This window comes from Gymnoscopelus microlampas (genome assembly GCF_963454915.1).
Source record: "Gymnoscopelus microlampas genome assembly, chromosome: 6".
In the NCBI taxonomy this organism is placed as follows: Eukaryota; Metazoa; Chordata; class Actinopteri; order Myctophiformes; family Myctophidae; genus Gymnoscopelus; species Gymnoscopelus microlampas.
In genome coordinates, this window is record NC_139943.1 from 41,069,523 (window position 1) to 41,088,066 (window position 18,544).

Sequence of the window (18,544 nt, forward strand, 5' to 3'; positions counted from 1 at the left end):
GTTATCCCACCATACGGACCCTTTATGTTCAGTAATATTTCGTATTATTCAATAAATAAATGTTTCAATCTGGTCTGTCTGAACATCACTGTATATATCATTCAATGGGTGTAAGTGGCGCTGTTGCAGGTGAACACCGGTATTACACCCCATGTAATCCAGGAAATACAATGACGTTCATCCACAGAGGGGATTAAAACACTTCTTTATTAATCTATACTGAACATTAACTGAACACTAACACCCCGTATGTACGGATAACATCTGTGGCTTTAAGATAATCACTTTATATTTACAATGCATACATAAGTATAGACGCACGAGCCTTAAACACAGAACCACAAACTATTTGGTAAAGTGGCGCTGTTGCAGCAGGTAAATGTCCATGTAAATGTGTAACTAGAACGGCGTTCAGACACACACGTGACTAAAACGCGTCTTTATTAAACTCTACGTAATATTACGGAACACAACAGACCCGTATGGACGGGTAACATCCGTGTATTTGTGTTTAAACACTGTATATGTTGGATTGGGTTCATTTATGGGGATTTATGATCCGTTTAAAACTACCAACAAACATCAGACTCGATCACCATAAATAATACAATCCCTGACGGGCCGTCTTGATCCAAGGCTTAAGTAGATTATAAACACACATGAACATATGGCAGGGTTAGATCTACAACCCCCCACACAGTGAGTGTTTTAACTTTAGATATGAATCAAACATTTACCTTCAGCAGAGGAGCGTGACGTGATGCAAGACAAAATGTTTGAAAGCACTGCCAAGCAGACGTTGTGCGCGTGCGTCTACTTTAAATCCGTATTCACATCCGGTCTAAAGCCCCGCCTACTGGATCCGGTGCGTTGAACACGTTCACCCGCACGTCACATGGACAAACCATTTCCGTTTTCTGACCGGATGTTCATCCTGCAGAGTGAATAGATCCACAGACTGCTTTTCACTCATCAACACTAAATCATCTTCACCTGTGCAGAGCAGCGGTGTAAAGTAACTAAGTACATGTACTCAAGTACTGTACTTAAGTACAATTTTGAGTTATTTGTACTTTACTTGAGTATTTCCAATACTTTTACTTCTACTCCACTACACCTCAGAGGCAAATATAGTACTTTTACTTCACTACAATTACTTGAAAACTTTGGTTACTTTATAGATTTTTAACCACTACAGTCCTATGTATACTTAGGCTATTTGAAATCTACAAGCTCACAACGCATTGTGAGCTTGTTGATCTGCTGTTTTTTTTTTCTTTTCAAAGCATTTTTACACATTTGGAAACGTGTGAAATGGGATATTCTGAAAAATGAGTACTTTTACTTTCAAGGTTTAACTTTATTAATGTCCCAAAAGGGCAAATAGGTTTACAGCAAGAGTTAGCAAAACATATTAGATACATAGACCAATTATTTGTTTACTAACATTGAGCCTGGACGCACAGGTGATTGTTTCACGCAATCAATTCCCAACCTGTTTCGGGGTGCACTGGTTTCAGCACACCCCAACCCCCTCTTGTGTGTGTTGGCTAGTGAGACGCGTCCTAACGAGACCTGATATAATGGGTTTCGTTGCGCGCATGACGTCGTCTGTTAAGGGGTCTATAAAACATATCTCTCACTGCCGGTCGCTGCGTGCGCATGCGCCCTGTTCCCTCATTGCAAGCAGAGGGACAAAATCTGTAGGAGGAGGAGCTAAAAGTGTGTTTTGAAGAAAATTCAAAGTGGCAGAAAATCTATCCAGATGGAAATGGGCGTGGCCTATATGGGGATTTGCGTCGTGACCCAAGAAATCCAGGGGAAAAGATTTTTTTATTCTACGACCTACGGTTCAAGAGTTATAGGCCAAAAGCTAAAGTTGGCTGTTATAGCGCCACCATGTGGCCGAAGGGTGTGATTCTTTTTTTAATAATTTTACAATAAACTATTAACCTCCCCTCCAAGTTTTGTAACTGTAGCCCTTACGGTTTCCGAGAAAAAAATACTTGAATTGGAGTTTTTGCAATTCTCATTAAAGTGTATGGGGAAATTGAATGCACTAATAAATCAATATCAAAAAATCTATCCAGACGCAAATGGGCGTGGCCTATATGGGGAGTTGCGTCATCATGACCCAAGGAATCCAGGGAAAATTACATTTTGATTTTACAACCTATGGTTCAAAAGTTATAGGCCAAAAGGTAAAGTGGGCTGTTATAGCGCCACCATGAGGCCGAATGGTGTAATATTTGTTTCAATAATTTGGCAATAAACTATGAACCTCCCCTCCGAATCTGGTAACTCTAGTTTTTACGGTTTCTGAGAAAGAAATACTTGAATTTGAGTTTTTTCACTTTTCCATTAAAGTGTATGGGGATATTTAATGCACTAATAAATCAATATCAATTAAACTATGCAACCAATCTCTTAGCAAAGTACAAGCAGTCTATTCCCGGTGAAGCCGGTCATTATGGCAGTTTATTCACCTTTTGAGGAACAGGCCCCTGGAGTTCCATACCAGTGTCTTTTATGGCACGAAATTGGGAAAAATAAACTGTGGGAGAAATAGCGAATATGAAAAAAGTTTATCTAGAAAGTGAAATAATAAAGTGGGAAGAGAACAAGCTCATATTGATGTGTGGTTTTGTGGATGGAGAGTGGACATGTGAAAATGTGCCTAATGGCGGCCTTGAACCCCAAACCTTATACTAGCTAATTTTTGACACAGCTCTCATGCCACAGAAGCTTAGTAGATGCAAGTGAGAAGGAAATATTTAACCTTGTAGAATTTAGATGGCGAGTGGAAATGTGAAAATGTGCCTAATGGTAGCCTTGAACCCCAAACCTTCCACTTCCAGATCACTGACACAGCTCTCTTGCCACTGAAGCATGATAGAGGCAAAATAGAACAAAATACCTAACCTTATATTGTCCAGCAACCTTTATGATAAAGGCGAAAAAAGATAATAGACCCGTAGGACCCAGATTGCTCAGATGCCGTGGTCATGTGCTGGGATTCGATCTCATAATCTTGAGGTCTGAAGTCAAGAGCTCTTCCGACTGAGCTAATACTGGGGAACATTAGACCAGCTGCCTTACAAGCATAAGATGGTTAAACGTCTGAAATGAACAAACGTTAATTTACACAACACTGATGATAGTCAATGAAGCCATCTATGAAATCTATGAAAAAGTTTCATCTGCAACACAATTGTAAGATAAAGTAGTGGGGATCCCTGCTTCATCTCTCTCTCAGCTAAGATAAGCCTGAAAAACGTTGAAGAGCCCTGCAATAGATGATGTATATGGGTCAAGTTTCAAGCTTTGAACTTTCAGCTGAGCAGCCAATTGTGATTTTGAGTTCTTTACAGCAGGGGGCAGTCAAGTGTTGCGTATTGCACATCAGAACAAGAGGACGCTGCAAATCCAGATTTAAAACAAATTCTCCAGCATCAACAAATACAAAAGGCAACTCATTAACAAGACATTATCTTTTATTCAATAAATAATTTACATTATAAACAGATGGTGAGTGTGGCACCACTTTTGCTCTACATTACAAACACAGTTTGATCTTTCTGGCATGTCCCATTTGGCTTCTTTTATTTTTTTCTTCTCAATTCTGTATTTTATACCATTACAAGTATGACAACCTCTATTCACAATCAAGTTCAAACAAAGCAAGAGCTAAATGAAATGAAATCATAAAGTGCTTTTAAATCAAAAACATGAACACCTCAGAACATTTTCCATTCCCTTTTAAATGAGCTGGAGTGCATCCAGCCTGTAGAGTTTGGTCTGACACCAAGTAACCAGAGAGAGCTTAAAACATAACCAGGATGTTATCAGGGCCATAGAGAACTGGCACCCAGATCGGACCAGTGTAAATGATCAATACTGTATATAACTATGCATAACAGGCTGTTCTGTGGTGTTCATACTTTTGCAAAATCCTTTAAAAGAAAAGGTTCACATTCGATAAAACATTTCTCATATACAAAATTGTAGTGATAAATTCAACACAACAGGTAAAATACAAATTTAACTCAGCAACTCACAAACATATATACAATCTCACATTACACATTTAGAACCATATACTGTACTATAAAACCACAATACAAATTACACCTATTAACACAAGATTCAACATTACAATCATTTTTATTTGTTGGCGTGATGACCTTTTTGTCAAACTGCATTGATACTTTCCATAGCAGTAGTAATTTCTGCCAAATACTTCAGTGTAAGTAAATATTACCATGAAACCTTTCCCAAAGGCGTAATAGTATCTAAGAGGATGACAACTACTACTACATTACCAGACACTGTATTTGAGAGCCAAAGTATAAATGGAAAACTCCCGTAGCAAGGAATGTTTTCATGAACACAAGAAAAGCAACGGTTAAACTGCAGCACAGAAGCAAATGGTAGTCTTACAGTGTATACATGTCACTGTGGTTCTGTGAAAGCATATTGGCCTTTTTGCTACCACAAATTCACCCACTGAGACAACTTATATACATACAACTAAGAATCCCCAACGTGAATCACTAAAATCCTCTAAATAGACTGAGAGATGAAAATGTGACTGTTAGGAAATAGTTGGCACGGGGGCTTGTTTCTTTGGCAAACACTTACGCCATGAATTCATGTCTACGCACATATGCTAATCATTTGTTCCCTACATCCATGCCATGTCAGCAGATTGTAAATGCAAAAACGGGCTAGTATTTAACTATGAATATAGGCAAGATCACTTAAAGTTAGTTTCTAACTAGAACCGGTCCAAATAATAGCCAACATCTGCACCTTTGCTGGAGACAATTGGCAACATTGAAGGGAGAAATAAACATTCACAAAATGTAAGAGTAGATCCCTTTTTCTCCCCGTGGAGATTTGTTGATTGATGGTTCAAGAGGTAAGTAAACAATCTGTAAACGTTGCTGCATAATTGATGCCCTTTAGCTAAATTTGTTCTTAGCTGTTATGTTCCATATAAGTAAATGTTATATAAGGAATTGATCATTTGATGAAAAACAAATCAAACACTGACCGTGGTCATAATGACAAGGATTTGTGTGTCTGTATTTTACAAACAGATGGAAGGAGTGAAATAACAACTCTGTGCCAGTTCAGTTATAATTTGCTACTTGGCAGATATTCTGTTTCAACTGACCCTAGACCACCATGTATTTTCTATATTAGAGTCTTGGGTGTAATATAAAGACGTAGGAAATAGTTCTCCCCCACGAGCTCTATTTTCCATTTCCGAGGAGAGTGTTCTCTCCCTCACTCTGTCCCTCTCTTTCTCTCTCTCTCACACACACACACACACACACACACACACACACACACACACACACCCACACACACACACACACACACACACACACACACACACCCACACACACGCACACACACACATGCACACACACGCACACACACGCACATTAACAATATGACCTATTAATCTCCACAGCAGACAACTGGAGACGCTGCACTGACATCCTTTTGGCTGAGCACTTCCTACGAAAGGCTCAGGCCTTCCCAAAGCTGGAAACTAATCAAACATGGGGGCTCCTTCTGGACATAGGTTAACAAAAGCCCCTGTCAGGTCCCCCACTGGAGCCACATGAGCCACAGAAAACTTCACTGCCTTGGCACCAACGAGGGGATCAGTAGAGGAGGATCAGCAAACTCCTCTTTCTGCAAGAGATCATCTCGTCCAGCCTCTCGTATAGGCATGCAGCCCCAGTGGGAATGTGGGATTTAATCCCAGCTAGATATCCAGAGCTCTGGGGGCAGTGGGGTCTCTCTCACCACCACACCCGCCATCAAAGACCGGTCCTACAGACCAGCTAAACACACGTGATGATAGGTAGGAGGCATGGGGAACTCGTCCCATCTCACACGACTGGAGTTGAGACATGGCAATGCAACAAAAATGAGACTTACTGCTGGGACGAGGCTGAGTAGTACACGTAAACAACTGTGTCCCCATCGGAGGTAAGGGTGGCCTGGCCGAGCAGCCACCGGTCACATAAGACAAGAAGCAGAGCACCGGAGTGGAGCTGATGTACAACAACACAACAAGAGCACTCATTTACCACTCACTGACAGATAGAACATGAAGATACTGCTTTGAACACGACTATAGACGAACTAGGCAATGCTCAATCCACAGCAACACAGCCAGACAGTTCAGGAGGAAGAGTGAGGGTAGACCTTTCACCGTCGGTGCCGAGTTACCTATAAACGCATCCTTTTCGTAGATGTGGTACCTGTTACTGTTTGAGTGGAGCATTTTTACATCCTCAAAGGCATAGTAGGCAGCCATGGTGAAGTTTATGTCTCCAGAGGAGAGGAGGTCAAACACGCACGACTGAAAATATAGGTCCTCCACAGGGAGGCGTTCTTTGCACTTGGCCTTGGCGGACTGGTAGGTGAAACCATGCGTAGCAGCACCACTCCGGGCCCTGCCCATGCCGGGAGTCTCGGCCGCGTGACCCCGGAAGGTCCTGAAGTCAATGCGCTGGTTCATGGGGCAACCATGAAGACAGAGGTATAGGTCCTGGTTGTCGCCTTCCTCCACAGAATTGACAACCTCCTCCGGCATTCGCACGGCGAAGGTCAAATAGCGTCCGACTTGCCGAACCACTATTGTTGTTCCAATGTACTTGGCCTGGATCTCCACGTGCTGCCCGGCCACCTTCTCCACCACACGGAGCGTGTTAGCTCCATGCCGGTCTCCACCATTCTTAGACCCATCAGCGAATGCCGCAGGTAGTTCATCCGTCTCTGCATGGTACATCTTCTGGTCCACACACTCTTGAAAGTTTGTGAAGATGATTGTCAGCTTTGTGGAAAGAGGAAGAGAGAAACCATTAGAAGTCATCACCGTAAACATGGCTTGAATATTCTAAGAAATGCAAATAGATGGCAGCCTAAAGGTGCTGTCATTCATTGGTCAAACATAGAAAGTGTAAGTAAGCTGGGCTACAATGTAAACATCAGATTATAATTAAACATGACGATAACCCACAAGATGATGTTATGTTTCAGACAAACAAAAATGTATTTCATTCAGCGTATCAGCTCCGTGAATGTCTAAATAACTAAGGGAAATCTTCGTACGCTTGCTTTTAGAACAAGTTTGAGCAATATAGTTCTATCCAACCCACCACCCCACTTAAGTGTCACATTTCAGCTATGGCTCAACATGGGGGAGGCCAAGGTAAACGCCCTCAAAAAACATGAGTCTCGGCCATGTTAAATCAGGCCTCAGTTTGCAGACACAAAGACGATCCATTCATGGCGCTGAAAAACCTGCGTGTGAACCCCAGAGCTGTGCTCCAGGGAGTGGCATTGGGCCAGAGCAGGGGGATATGCTCTGTGGCTAATTAAGTACGACTGCTCACTGTTCTGTGAGCTCAGTTTCATTAAGAATCCAATGAGCTGCTGTCACTGCAGTTATACCAGGTTGAGCCTAAAGACCCACTTCACTTCACTACCTACACAGGTCATGCTACACCAATCATTCCCCAGTTTCCAAACTGCTGACGCATCACATCATAAAAATGTGTGTCCACTTTTAGGATTTTAGGAAGGGGATGTGCAGTCTGGTTCACGTGTAAATCTTGTAATGAATAGGAAAATCAATTATTATTAATTATCCAATTAAATAAATTAAGCTAAAATTAGCCAGTGCTATTCCCTGACGCTGTTGAAAAATGCTAACATAGAACCCTGGTAATGCCTATCTAGCCAGGGGAGCCTTGTTTGCACAGGTGGTATTGGCTGCTGCCTTGTTTTCCCTTTGTCCAGACTCAAGATCTTGAAAAGCTGTCTCATTTGCTTCCAAGTACAGCAGTATAAAAATACCATTACAGTAAAACCCCTGAGTGCTAAATAGAGGCATCATTAAGAGACCTTGATTGCAGAAAATTACTTTCTTCAAAATGTGATTATGGACAAAGTCCTCTTATACCTCAGTTTAAAAGCTGCACTCAAGCTACTCTGCAGAGTGACCAAGGCACATTAGAACCGTTTCCAAAATTATACCAAATGCGGATAAATTGTAACTGAATTTGCCTACAAATATAACGTCCCCTAATTCTTTGTTTATGACCTTACGTTCTACCCAAGGCCATTTCAGGGACAGCCATCCCGCCTATCCAATGTACCATAAAAAGAAAACAATGATAATTTATGAGGTATGTGAGCCAGCTAAAGTGGAGAAAGTATCAGCAGTTCCCTGCATGGCTTGAACACTTAGTTGAAACAACACATTCTAAAGTCACTGGTATAGCAGGGACTTATACACACAAAGCAGACCAAACATCAATCTTGCGTTGTCCTCAGTGAAAGTGAAAAGTGAGCTCGCTGGAGGCCCGTAGACACTTTTGATGAAATAACGCTGCTATTATACTGACATATCATTTATAAAACGTATCAAGATTTCTGCAATTGTTCCGTATATGGCCTCTTCATCTGTTATGTGGAACCAATCCAAACGTTAACCAGAGTCCACACTAAAACAGTCCCCTGACTGCTCCCACAACTCTGACCACATTAAAGTGGATAAGACACTCTTGCAAGCAAAACGTGCACACAGATATTTTAATGCTGCTCTGTCAAAATATATTTGTATTATGCATTACTAGACCCAAGTCTCAAGTTGCAAACAAGCCATAAGTCAAGCTCTTGATCGTAATTATAGTTAGAATAGAGCAAATAACTCCAGTGTTCTGCATGAACGTGAACATAGGACGACAATGAAGAAACCCACCTTGCTGGTTGCAGTAGCCATGGACCCAGGCACTACAGGGGTGTTGGTCACCTGAACAGACAGGTATTTGTTGTGGATAAGTGGCCAGGACCCCTCAACCTTGCAGGTCTGGAAATCATCGGTGAAGGTTCGGAGGTGTGGGTCTCCAAAGAAGCCACAGTGCGTGTAGTTGGGCGGGGCCGAGTGACGCGGGAGACTGCGCTCATAGTGGCATACCTCCGGGCCGTCCGAGCGCTCTTGACTGTCAGGTGGCAGCTGTGGCGGCGGGGGAGGGGGTGGCGTGCGGGCACGTGGTTGGGACGTGGGCCCCTCCTTGGAGCAGTTGTGTTGGCTCATAAGGTCTTCTATGCCATGTTGGGCCGAGTGGTATGCCAGGTCGCCCCTACAGGTACGTGCGGTCCGGCGCACACAGCTATTGTAAGCCCGCAGTGCAGTACAAAACTCCTCCTCCGGGCCAGAGTTTGAGGTGGAGGCCCAGAATTCCGAGTTGCACTTGAGGATCTTGCACTGGAGACTCACTGTCGAGGGGTAAGGAGTCAAAGGACACAGGTTAGAACACAGAGGTAGCAATGCCACAATGTCATCATTGTACATGTTACACCTGTAGAAGCAATACATAATAAGGCGTAAATACATTTGAATTGATAATTATGCTTGTTTATTGTTGCCCTTATCATTGAATACGTTGAGACAAAGAACAAGAAAAGAAGATATCGAATTGAGCTAGTTATCATCAATGATGCCTAAGGTTTCTCTTATTTTGTTTTTGACATCATCATAAAAAATAAAAATAATTCTCAGATTTAGTCTGAAAGTGAGTTTCTTGCTGAAACAATAAATAATCAATTATGTAGCCTATTTAGTAGGCGTGTACCTATGATACACAGGCCTTTTGAACAGGCTCAAAGAAAACAAGAGTAAAGTGTGTGAATTATTTTGAGACGCAGTAACTTTAACCAAGGCATCCCGACTGTGGCCATATTGGGGGGGGGGGGGGGGGGGGGGGGCTCATCATGAATCTGTGTTGCGTGTTGTTTAATTATTAGGCTTACGTGGTTAAAAGGATCAGTAGTAGTATCACTATCGCAAAAAAGAAAGAATCTTCACGGCCACTGTGACAGGCCATTCTTCAGGTCAAACTGGATACAAGAGTCAATCAATGAGTAATGCGGCTTTTAATAATCTTGAAAGAAGTGGCTTTGGTGGTTCTAAAATAATGAGTCCTATTAACATAAAACGATAGTGCTAATGCTCCAAAAGTGCACGCCTATCTATGCCATATCTGAGCAACTCTTAACACAAATGTCCTTCAGACCTTTTTTCCATACAATGTTTGACTGAGATTGCCAGTGCTAACAAAGATTTCTTTTATAGGGGCAACAAGTTTCACCAAACATCAGAAGGATTAGATAGCAACACTTTGGAGCCAAACGGTTTTCATTGAACAATATTGCTCTATGGACAATGTTTAATAGGTGGCAATAAACCAATCTTAACCTGAAATAAGCGCCACAACTATCGCTGCATTATCACTTTGTTGTTTTACGGTAAGAGACTTGAAAGGGAAACCGATAAGGGTTGGCAAATGCACCTAACTTGACTTGAATGAGGTGTTCCTTTATAGACGGCCGATAAGGTGTGACTGTTTGTCAACAATGTTATCTTTGCATGGTTTCTTTTTATTGTATTTATAGTTTTCTGTTTCATATCAAATAGCCTACCATGTAAAGTAGGATATTGCCATGTGACAAAATAAGCACATATTCTTAGAAATAACAGCAATGAAAACACTGGCAAATTGCTATTTCCTGCTTGCATGAAAAGGTGAAAAGGTAATTTGAAGGAGCTAATCCCCAATAACCCTCCCCCTCAAACACACACACACACACACACACACACACACACACACACACACACACACACACACACACACACACACACACACACACACACACACACACACAGTGGTGGAAAAAGTACTTGCGTGTTTTACTTAAGTAAAAGTATCAGTACTGCAATGTAGAAATACTCTGTTAGAAGTAGAAGAAGTACGGACTTCTACATTTACTAACTAAAAGTATAAAAGTAGAAAGTACTCGTTATGCAGAATGTCCCATTTCACAAGTTTTCAAATGTATAAAATGCATACAAATAAAAATCTTTTGAAAATAGCAGATCTACAAGCTGTGAGCTATTTTCAAATGGGCGACATGTATATAAGACGGGTAATGTACAGGTATGTTCTGTAATAATAATCAAAATCCACAAAGTGACTAGTAACTAAAGTTTTCAAATAAATGTAGTGTAGTAAAAGTAGGTGAGGTGTAGTGGAGTAGAAGTAAAAGTAGCCTACTGAAAAATGGAAATACTCCATTAAAGTAAAAAATCCTCAAAATTGTACTTAAGTACTGTACTTGAGTACACGTTAGTTACTTTACACCACTGCACAGTGCTGCGCACACACACACACACACACACACACACACACACACACACACACACACACACACACACACACACACACACACACACACACACACACACACACACACACACACACACACACACACACACACACACACACACACTCTACCGGTCCCTCATTCCCTGTATCCCCATCCCCCAAACACAACAAGACTGCAGGGCTGCAGTGGGAGCACACTGCACAGCACAGAGCCAGTGTTGCCATGTCCGCTTATTATAAGCGACTTTGGGCTTGTTTTTCTGTAAACCTGCTTGTAAATTATTGGTCGTTGCGGGTTGCTGTTTTTTGGGCTTGTTTCTAAAAGTGTACTTGCTTATTTAGGCTTGCTTCCACATTTATAAATTATTATTTATACCAGTGGTTCTCAAATAGTTTCATAAATGTTTTGTGCCAGGGAGCATTTGTGTTGTTTGCATGTTTCAGAAATATTCCAAATATTCCACATTTTATTTCAAGATTTGTTTTGAAAATAGCAGATCTACTAACTCACAACGCGTCATTGTGAGCTTGCAAATCGACTATTTTCAAATAGCCGACGTTTAAAGTACTCATGTGGCTTCTTTTGGGATTGTTTTTATAGACCTGGTTGCTTGTTTCTCTCACAGAATCTGGCAACGCTGCACAGAGCAGCAGGTCTCACATAAAACCCCGTCCATTTGACGGGGTTCTGTTGCTCAGTGCTTCACTCAGTGCTCACTTAAGAAGTCCTTCTAAATAATACTATCAAAGGCTAAAAGTAGATCATGCAACAATGTAACAGATGCAACCAAAAGCATTAAAAACGTTATAAATGTATTTATCAAACATTTGAAGCCGTTCAAAAATGTTTCCAAAAAAGTAAAAGTCATAATAAAGACGACACGGGGCAGACAATTCCTACAACTCAGCTCAGTGAGTTGTAGCAACCATTTTGCAAACGACCTTTTCTAATGTGCATTTAAATAGTTTAATAGGCTAATGTATGAGTGCATGGTGGTCAAGTAGCTTGCTTGGATGGACATAATTTAACACGACTCTACCATGATGGCACAGCGACTTTCCAACGGGGGAAAAAACACATTCATTTTCATGTCAAGGACCCCCCAAATTCATATGCATTCGTCTGCGGACCCCCATCTAAAAATGTGTTATGCCAGGGACCCCCATACAAGATTTTGTGTTGTTAAAATGTTTCACAAATTTTCCTAATATAAAAAAAAAAAAAGAGAATAGCAGACCTACAAGCTCGCATCGCATCGAGACATGTTGTGAGCTTGTAGATCGGCTATTTTAAAATAGCCAATGTATTGTATGTTTAAATACATTTTTCAACGGGGAAAAAACACATCTTGAACACTGCCAGTGCCAACACGTTCAGTTCCTGCTCTTTGAGTCGTGGATGTGATGAGTGTTCTGCAGAACTTACCACACGGAAATATTGAGAGAAACACGGCGAGGATCTTGCAGACTTCAAGGGCCGAGGGTCTGGCACTTTTCCCCATAACCATCCATCCAGCTCGGGGTCGCACTTCACTCCTCTCCCTGTTCACAGCGGATCATAGAGGGAGTTAAAGTAGAGACTGACTGGAGAACACGATCCGTACAATCCATAGGAGCATGTGAGCGAGCGGTGTGTGCGATCATCACCACTAGTCTAGTAGTTACAGTGTTGTTGCGCTACTGCTCTCTGCTAGTGCTGCTGCTCGGCTCAATGCAATTGGATTCCAATCCACGGCGAACGGGACAGGCAGGCAATCGATCTTCCTTTTAGGGAGTGTCAAGAAGGTGCAACGTCTCGGCCCGAGCCGCTGACTGAGCCAATCAGAGCCGTCCGTTCTCCTTCTCAGTTTCAAATTACATCTCACACTTTTTAGCACGACTCTACGAAGTCATTTTGACCCACACACAGGCACGCGCGCGCGCACACACACACACACACACACACACACACACACACACACACACACACACACACACACACACACACACACACACACACACACACACACACACACAGCGCTGCTTTGCCCACAACAAGAATTGTTTGATTTGCTTGCTGCTGCAATCACAACTTCACTGCGGGGAGTATGGGGACACGTACTCACTCAGTGGTGGAAAAAGTATTCATTTGTTTTGTTTTACTTAAATAAAAGTATCCATACTGCAATGTAGAAAATACTCTTTACTTTCCACCAGTGGCCAGTGCCCACAAGTATTGCTTGATTTGCTGCTGTCTGCAACCACAACTTAACTGCGGGGACACTTCAGCTTCTACTAAAACTTTAGCAGCTACATTGTATGCATGTGTCCATGACACATTGTAACACAATAGAAATTGCCACATGAAAGCGAATAACAGCAGAATAGACACTGGTGCCGCACCTATTATAGTTTCCCTTTTCTCAGTCATACTATAACCAACAGTACTGAATAAACACTGCCAGCCAGTGCAGTGCCAGCCATACACTGACTGACTGTGCCTGTATTTTTTACAGAGTGCTGTTGAATGACATTGTTGTCCTTTGACTGGTTGATAGATACTAGTATTAAGAGGTTTTAAGGCTTCTCTCTGTTTCGACATGCTTCCAGACAGCGTGGGCAACAGAGACCGGTTCCCAGTGGTGTAAAGTAACTAAGTACATTTACTCTACTTAAGTAACATTTTGAGGTATTTTAACTTTCTTCTGTATTTCCCATTTTCAATACTTTTACTTCTTCTACCCCATTACATCTCAGATGCAAATGTTGTACTTTTACTCCACTTCAACTATTTGACAGCTTCAGTTACTAGTAACTTTGCAGATTTAGATTATTACCACAAAACATACATTAACCACTTCAGCCCTATTTAAACTTTTGTACTTTTACTTTAATTTTAAGTACATTTTGAATTCCAGACTTTTACTTGTAACAGAGTGCTTCTACGTTGCAGTATTGATACTTTTACTTAAGTAACAAATGCCCAGCGGTTCCTCAGGCTAATGTAATGAATGGCATATAGCCTATATAATAAATGAAGGATTTCACAAATGCAGGTCCAAGTTGTAGGCTATGGTAATGAAACATAATATAGTAGGCCTACACAGATGTCGAGGCTGCACGTGTTTTAACACAGGCAGGCCTACTATTGTAATGACAAATCCAGGTGTCATCAGCACCTGTGAATGACTAAGCATTTGTTGGATGTCATCTCACATGCTCATGATCAATGAGCCATTCAAACCAGTCTCACCACATACAGTAGATCTCAACCTTTTCAGGTCGTGACCCCCCCCAAAATAGTCATAATGTTTGAACTGGGGGGACCCCCCAAAATAATCATATTGGAACTGGGACCCCCCCTGGGACCCCCCCCGATCTACAAGCTCATCTACAGGTTCAAACACTTTGAACCTGTAGATCGGTTATTTTCACAATTGTTGTCTATTTCTTATATTATTTGACAATTTGACCAATGTTTGACTAGTTTTTATAGTATAGTTTGTTGATTACTTTTAATGCAGTAACGTTTTTCTTTTCTTTTAGGTATTAAAAAGGTCTTAAATTGTCACTTCATTGTCATCTGGGGATCCACCAAAAATCATGTGGGGACCCACACGTTGAGAACCACTGCAGTATTTGATACTAGGCAAAATAATAGTATAGTCATGTTCCATTCAAAGACCATTTAACTTTGAAAGTTGAATATACTGTAGCTCACAGTCATATTATTTCACCAGCCTAAACCTATTTATCACTAATCTCATAAATGAATTCTGCATAGGGATCTACAATGGACATGTTCATCTCACTATAACCTGATGCTATAATCACCTTTCTGGCTAATTTGTGACATTGTTTACTCTCAATAGTAGGTATAGCCTATAATCCATCATTGTATTATATGCCCAAGGACTTGCTCTGTTCTGAATTAGACATGCACTGTAAATTATTCTGATCACTACCCATGGAAAAAAACTAAAAGACGAATCAGAATCCACTGCAGGCTTTATACACGAAACATTCTTACCAGGTGTTTGCTAAGAGATATGCCAATTATGAACCATTACATGACTGAATGACTGCTTGATGTAACAAATTGATGTTCATCAATTGATTGATTGGCCTGTTGATTAATTGATCAAAGTAGGCTAATAATAATTTAGTAAAGACTTATTGACGTTTTTTTCTAGTTTTATAGTCAACATAAACACATAAATAACACATAATTTAAAAAAAAGAAAAAAAAAACTCTCATATGTCAGGAATATTACCACAAATATAAATAATTCCCAGCATGTAAGAGAGACAACAGAAAAACACATACCATGTATAGGCTACTCCAAACGCCATCAGTTTCAGACATTGTAATATTATGAAACATCTAAGTAAACTCAATGCACATTGTCTATTCTTATGCTGCTGTACTCAATAATATCTCCTGTCAAGCCAGTTATTGAGGGTAGATATATATGGACTATAAGCTTAAACATTTATTGGTTTCACCCCCCCCCCCCCCCAAATGTGGGCAATTAGACCACCTACCTCTTTTCATATGCTTTGCGAATTATAAAAATGATACGGCCTATTAGGCGCCTCCGTCTTGACAATCTGGGAGGATTTATTCTCCTCCAACAGATGGCGCTTGTTATGAGCTGCTATGAAACCTCAAATCATGACACAAACGCACATGGCATTAGTGGGCATTGAGGACAAGCAAACCTGTCATTACATTAGGAGAAGTCTGTTAACCTAATTGCCACAGTTATGCAATAAGGCTGTGTGAAAGGTGCCTATATATCAGCTGTCTATCCTGAGTGACATATTATTATTTATTGAACAAGATAGTTTCCACTCTCGATTTATAGTAAATATGAGGAACCTTAATAATCTGCGTGTATGATTCATCTGCATCTGCAATAATCTCACTGAATAATTCAATAATGAAATGGACTAGCTGGGGAAAAAAGAAACAGGCAATCTATAATCAAAGTATTTGATGGAATATATACGTCATGGATCATGTTTTTGCACACTCACACTAATATTCTTTACTGATATATAGGCCTAGCCTATAGTTGCACTACCTTCACATTCTGTTATTAGAGTTTTATAATATCAGTAATAGCAGCAAACCATAGGCTATCTGAAATAATCATAGGCTATTTTGTGGGTAAAAAAAATAAACATGGGGCTGACCGTTTGGAACCATATAAAGTGAACAATATCAGTAGTGGGTGTGTATATTATATATATAATTAGGCTACGTATTTGAATTATAAGCAGGGGTCATCAATATGTCCATACGGACAAATGTGTCCGTGGCAAGACTTGTCCTTGTCCAAAAAAAAAAAAAAAAAAAAGATTTTGTTTTTACACACCATTATAGTGATCTTATTTTGATCATAAGACCTGAATGTCAGTCTCCAGGTTTTCCTCAGAATATGGATGACACTGATTTACTATGACACTATATGGCTCATTAGGAGTCCACTGGGACAGCTGGTTCTAAAACGTTTTGTTTTCAAGGACCCCCATAACTCTGAGTGTGTAAAAAATTGAACCAAATGGACCCGTTCCATTTGTACACTCTCAGAGTTACAGTCCTATAATGGTCCAATTGGACCACCCTCAAGGAACCTCAAAGGTCCCTCAACCCAATTGAGGACCACTGCACTACTAGCCTACTGTACATTTAGGGCTATTGTTCTGATCCTGGTAATATTTGTATGTCCATGGCAAAAACTGAATTTTGAAAAAAATGTCCACCACAAGCTGACATGACGATGAACCCTGGAACTAATTCTAATTTCGGTTCAAATCAAAGTGCGGATCAAACTAACCTTTGCGACTGCATGGGATCTCCTCCAGTCTCCACGACTTGAGTCCTGACTCCTGCAACCAGATGATCGCGCAAGAAGAGCGATCACTCCTAAATCTCTCCAAAAAGACGCGTTGTGTGTCACAGTAATCCCAAATAAAACGCACTCATCATTGTCTTTCGCAGTGGTAAATGCGCCAGTCTACACATCATGTCCACCGGATCGGGTCTCAAAAGTGATCTAAATTGTGCACAACAATGAAATGAAAGTGATTTTTTTCCTTTAGTTCATATTCATTCAAGGCTTCGATCTGCCCTGGTGGAGTCAGTTCTGTGCAGATGATCGTCTGTTTAATTCATTTGACTAAAAGCGTGAAAATGTTTAAACAGATTTAACTCCCGATCGGTCTCATCCGTGCGTTTTATTCCAGATTCCCAGCACTCTCCAAACGCTGGTTGTGACGGTCGATCGTCGAGAGGAAAAAGAGACCCGAGGGCGAGCTGCTGCTGATCAGGCTGATGGCCCGATGCCTTGATGCCTCGATGTTGTGAAATGGCTTGTTAGAAAGTGTGAGAGAGACAATGATCGTCTCTGCATGACGCCTCCGGGACCCGAGGTCTTCTCTGCCGACCCCATTTCATTCCCACCACCAGGCACAGCAGTGATGGAAGAAGTACTCACATGTTTTACTTAAGTAAAAGTATCGATACTGCAATGTAGATTTACTCTGTTACAAGTAGAAGTCCAAGTATTAAAAATGTAATTGAGTCAAAGTACAAACGCATTGGCATCAAAATGTATTTAAAGTACCGAAAGTAAAAGTAGTCATTGTGCAGAAAGTCCCTTTTCACAAGTTGAAAATGTATAGAAAATAGCAGATCTACAAGCTCACAATGCATCAAGATGCATTGTGAGATTGTAGATCTGCTATTGTCAAATAGAGGAATATATAGGGCTGAAGTGGTTTGTTTTTAAATAATGATGAAAATCTACTAAGTAACTAGGCTAACTAAAGTGTTCATATAATTGTAGTGGAGTAAACAGTCCAATATTTGCCTCTGAGGTGTAGTGGAGTAGAAGTATTGAACATTGTAAATACTCAAGTAAAGTAAAAACACCTCAACATTTTACTTAGTACTTGAGTAAATGTACTTAAATACTTTACACCACTGATTCCCACAAGCTGTGTCAAGACAACTGGAGGAGTGTGTGGGAGGAGAAGATTCCTCACACAGGACTGCTGCAAATAATTAAAGTGATTTGTTAGGGCTATATTAAATTCATATTATTCACATGTTTTTTTTACTTTGATCATTTTTGTATTTTACTGATGCTGATTTTCCACAGAGCTGGGTTGATGTTATTATCTATTGTGGACTTTAAATAATCATCCAACTCAGTAAATCATTGGTTGGGGGAGAAAAAAAATACAAAGCCGTAATAATTACACTGTAAATGCAGGATCAGATGGACAAACAGGCATTTGAG

General features: G+C 40.7%; 1 protein-coding gene across 1 annotated transcript; it reads right to left on the minus strand.

Annotated features, from left to right (window-relative positions):
* Nucleotides 1-3,476: 3,476 nt before the first annotated feature.
* On the minus strand, nucleotides 3,477-17,644 carry rgma (repulsive guidance molecule BMP co-receptor a). Its single transcript, XM_084058946.1, has 4 exons — nucleotides 17,078-17,644; nucleotides 12,682-12,797; nucleotides 8,792-9,309; nucleotides 3,477-6,859 (listed from the first exon to the last, which is right to left on the minus strand). The coding sequence occupies exons 1-4, from the start codon at nucleotides 17,089-17,091 to the stop codon at nucleotides 6,155-6,157; spliced, it is 1,353 nt and encodes a 450-aa protein (XP_083915072.1). The 5' UTR covers nucleotides 17,092-17,644; the 3' UTR covers nucleotides 3,477-6,154.
* Nucleotides 17,645-18,544: the final 900 nt, after the last annotated feature.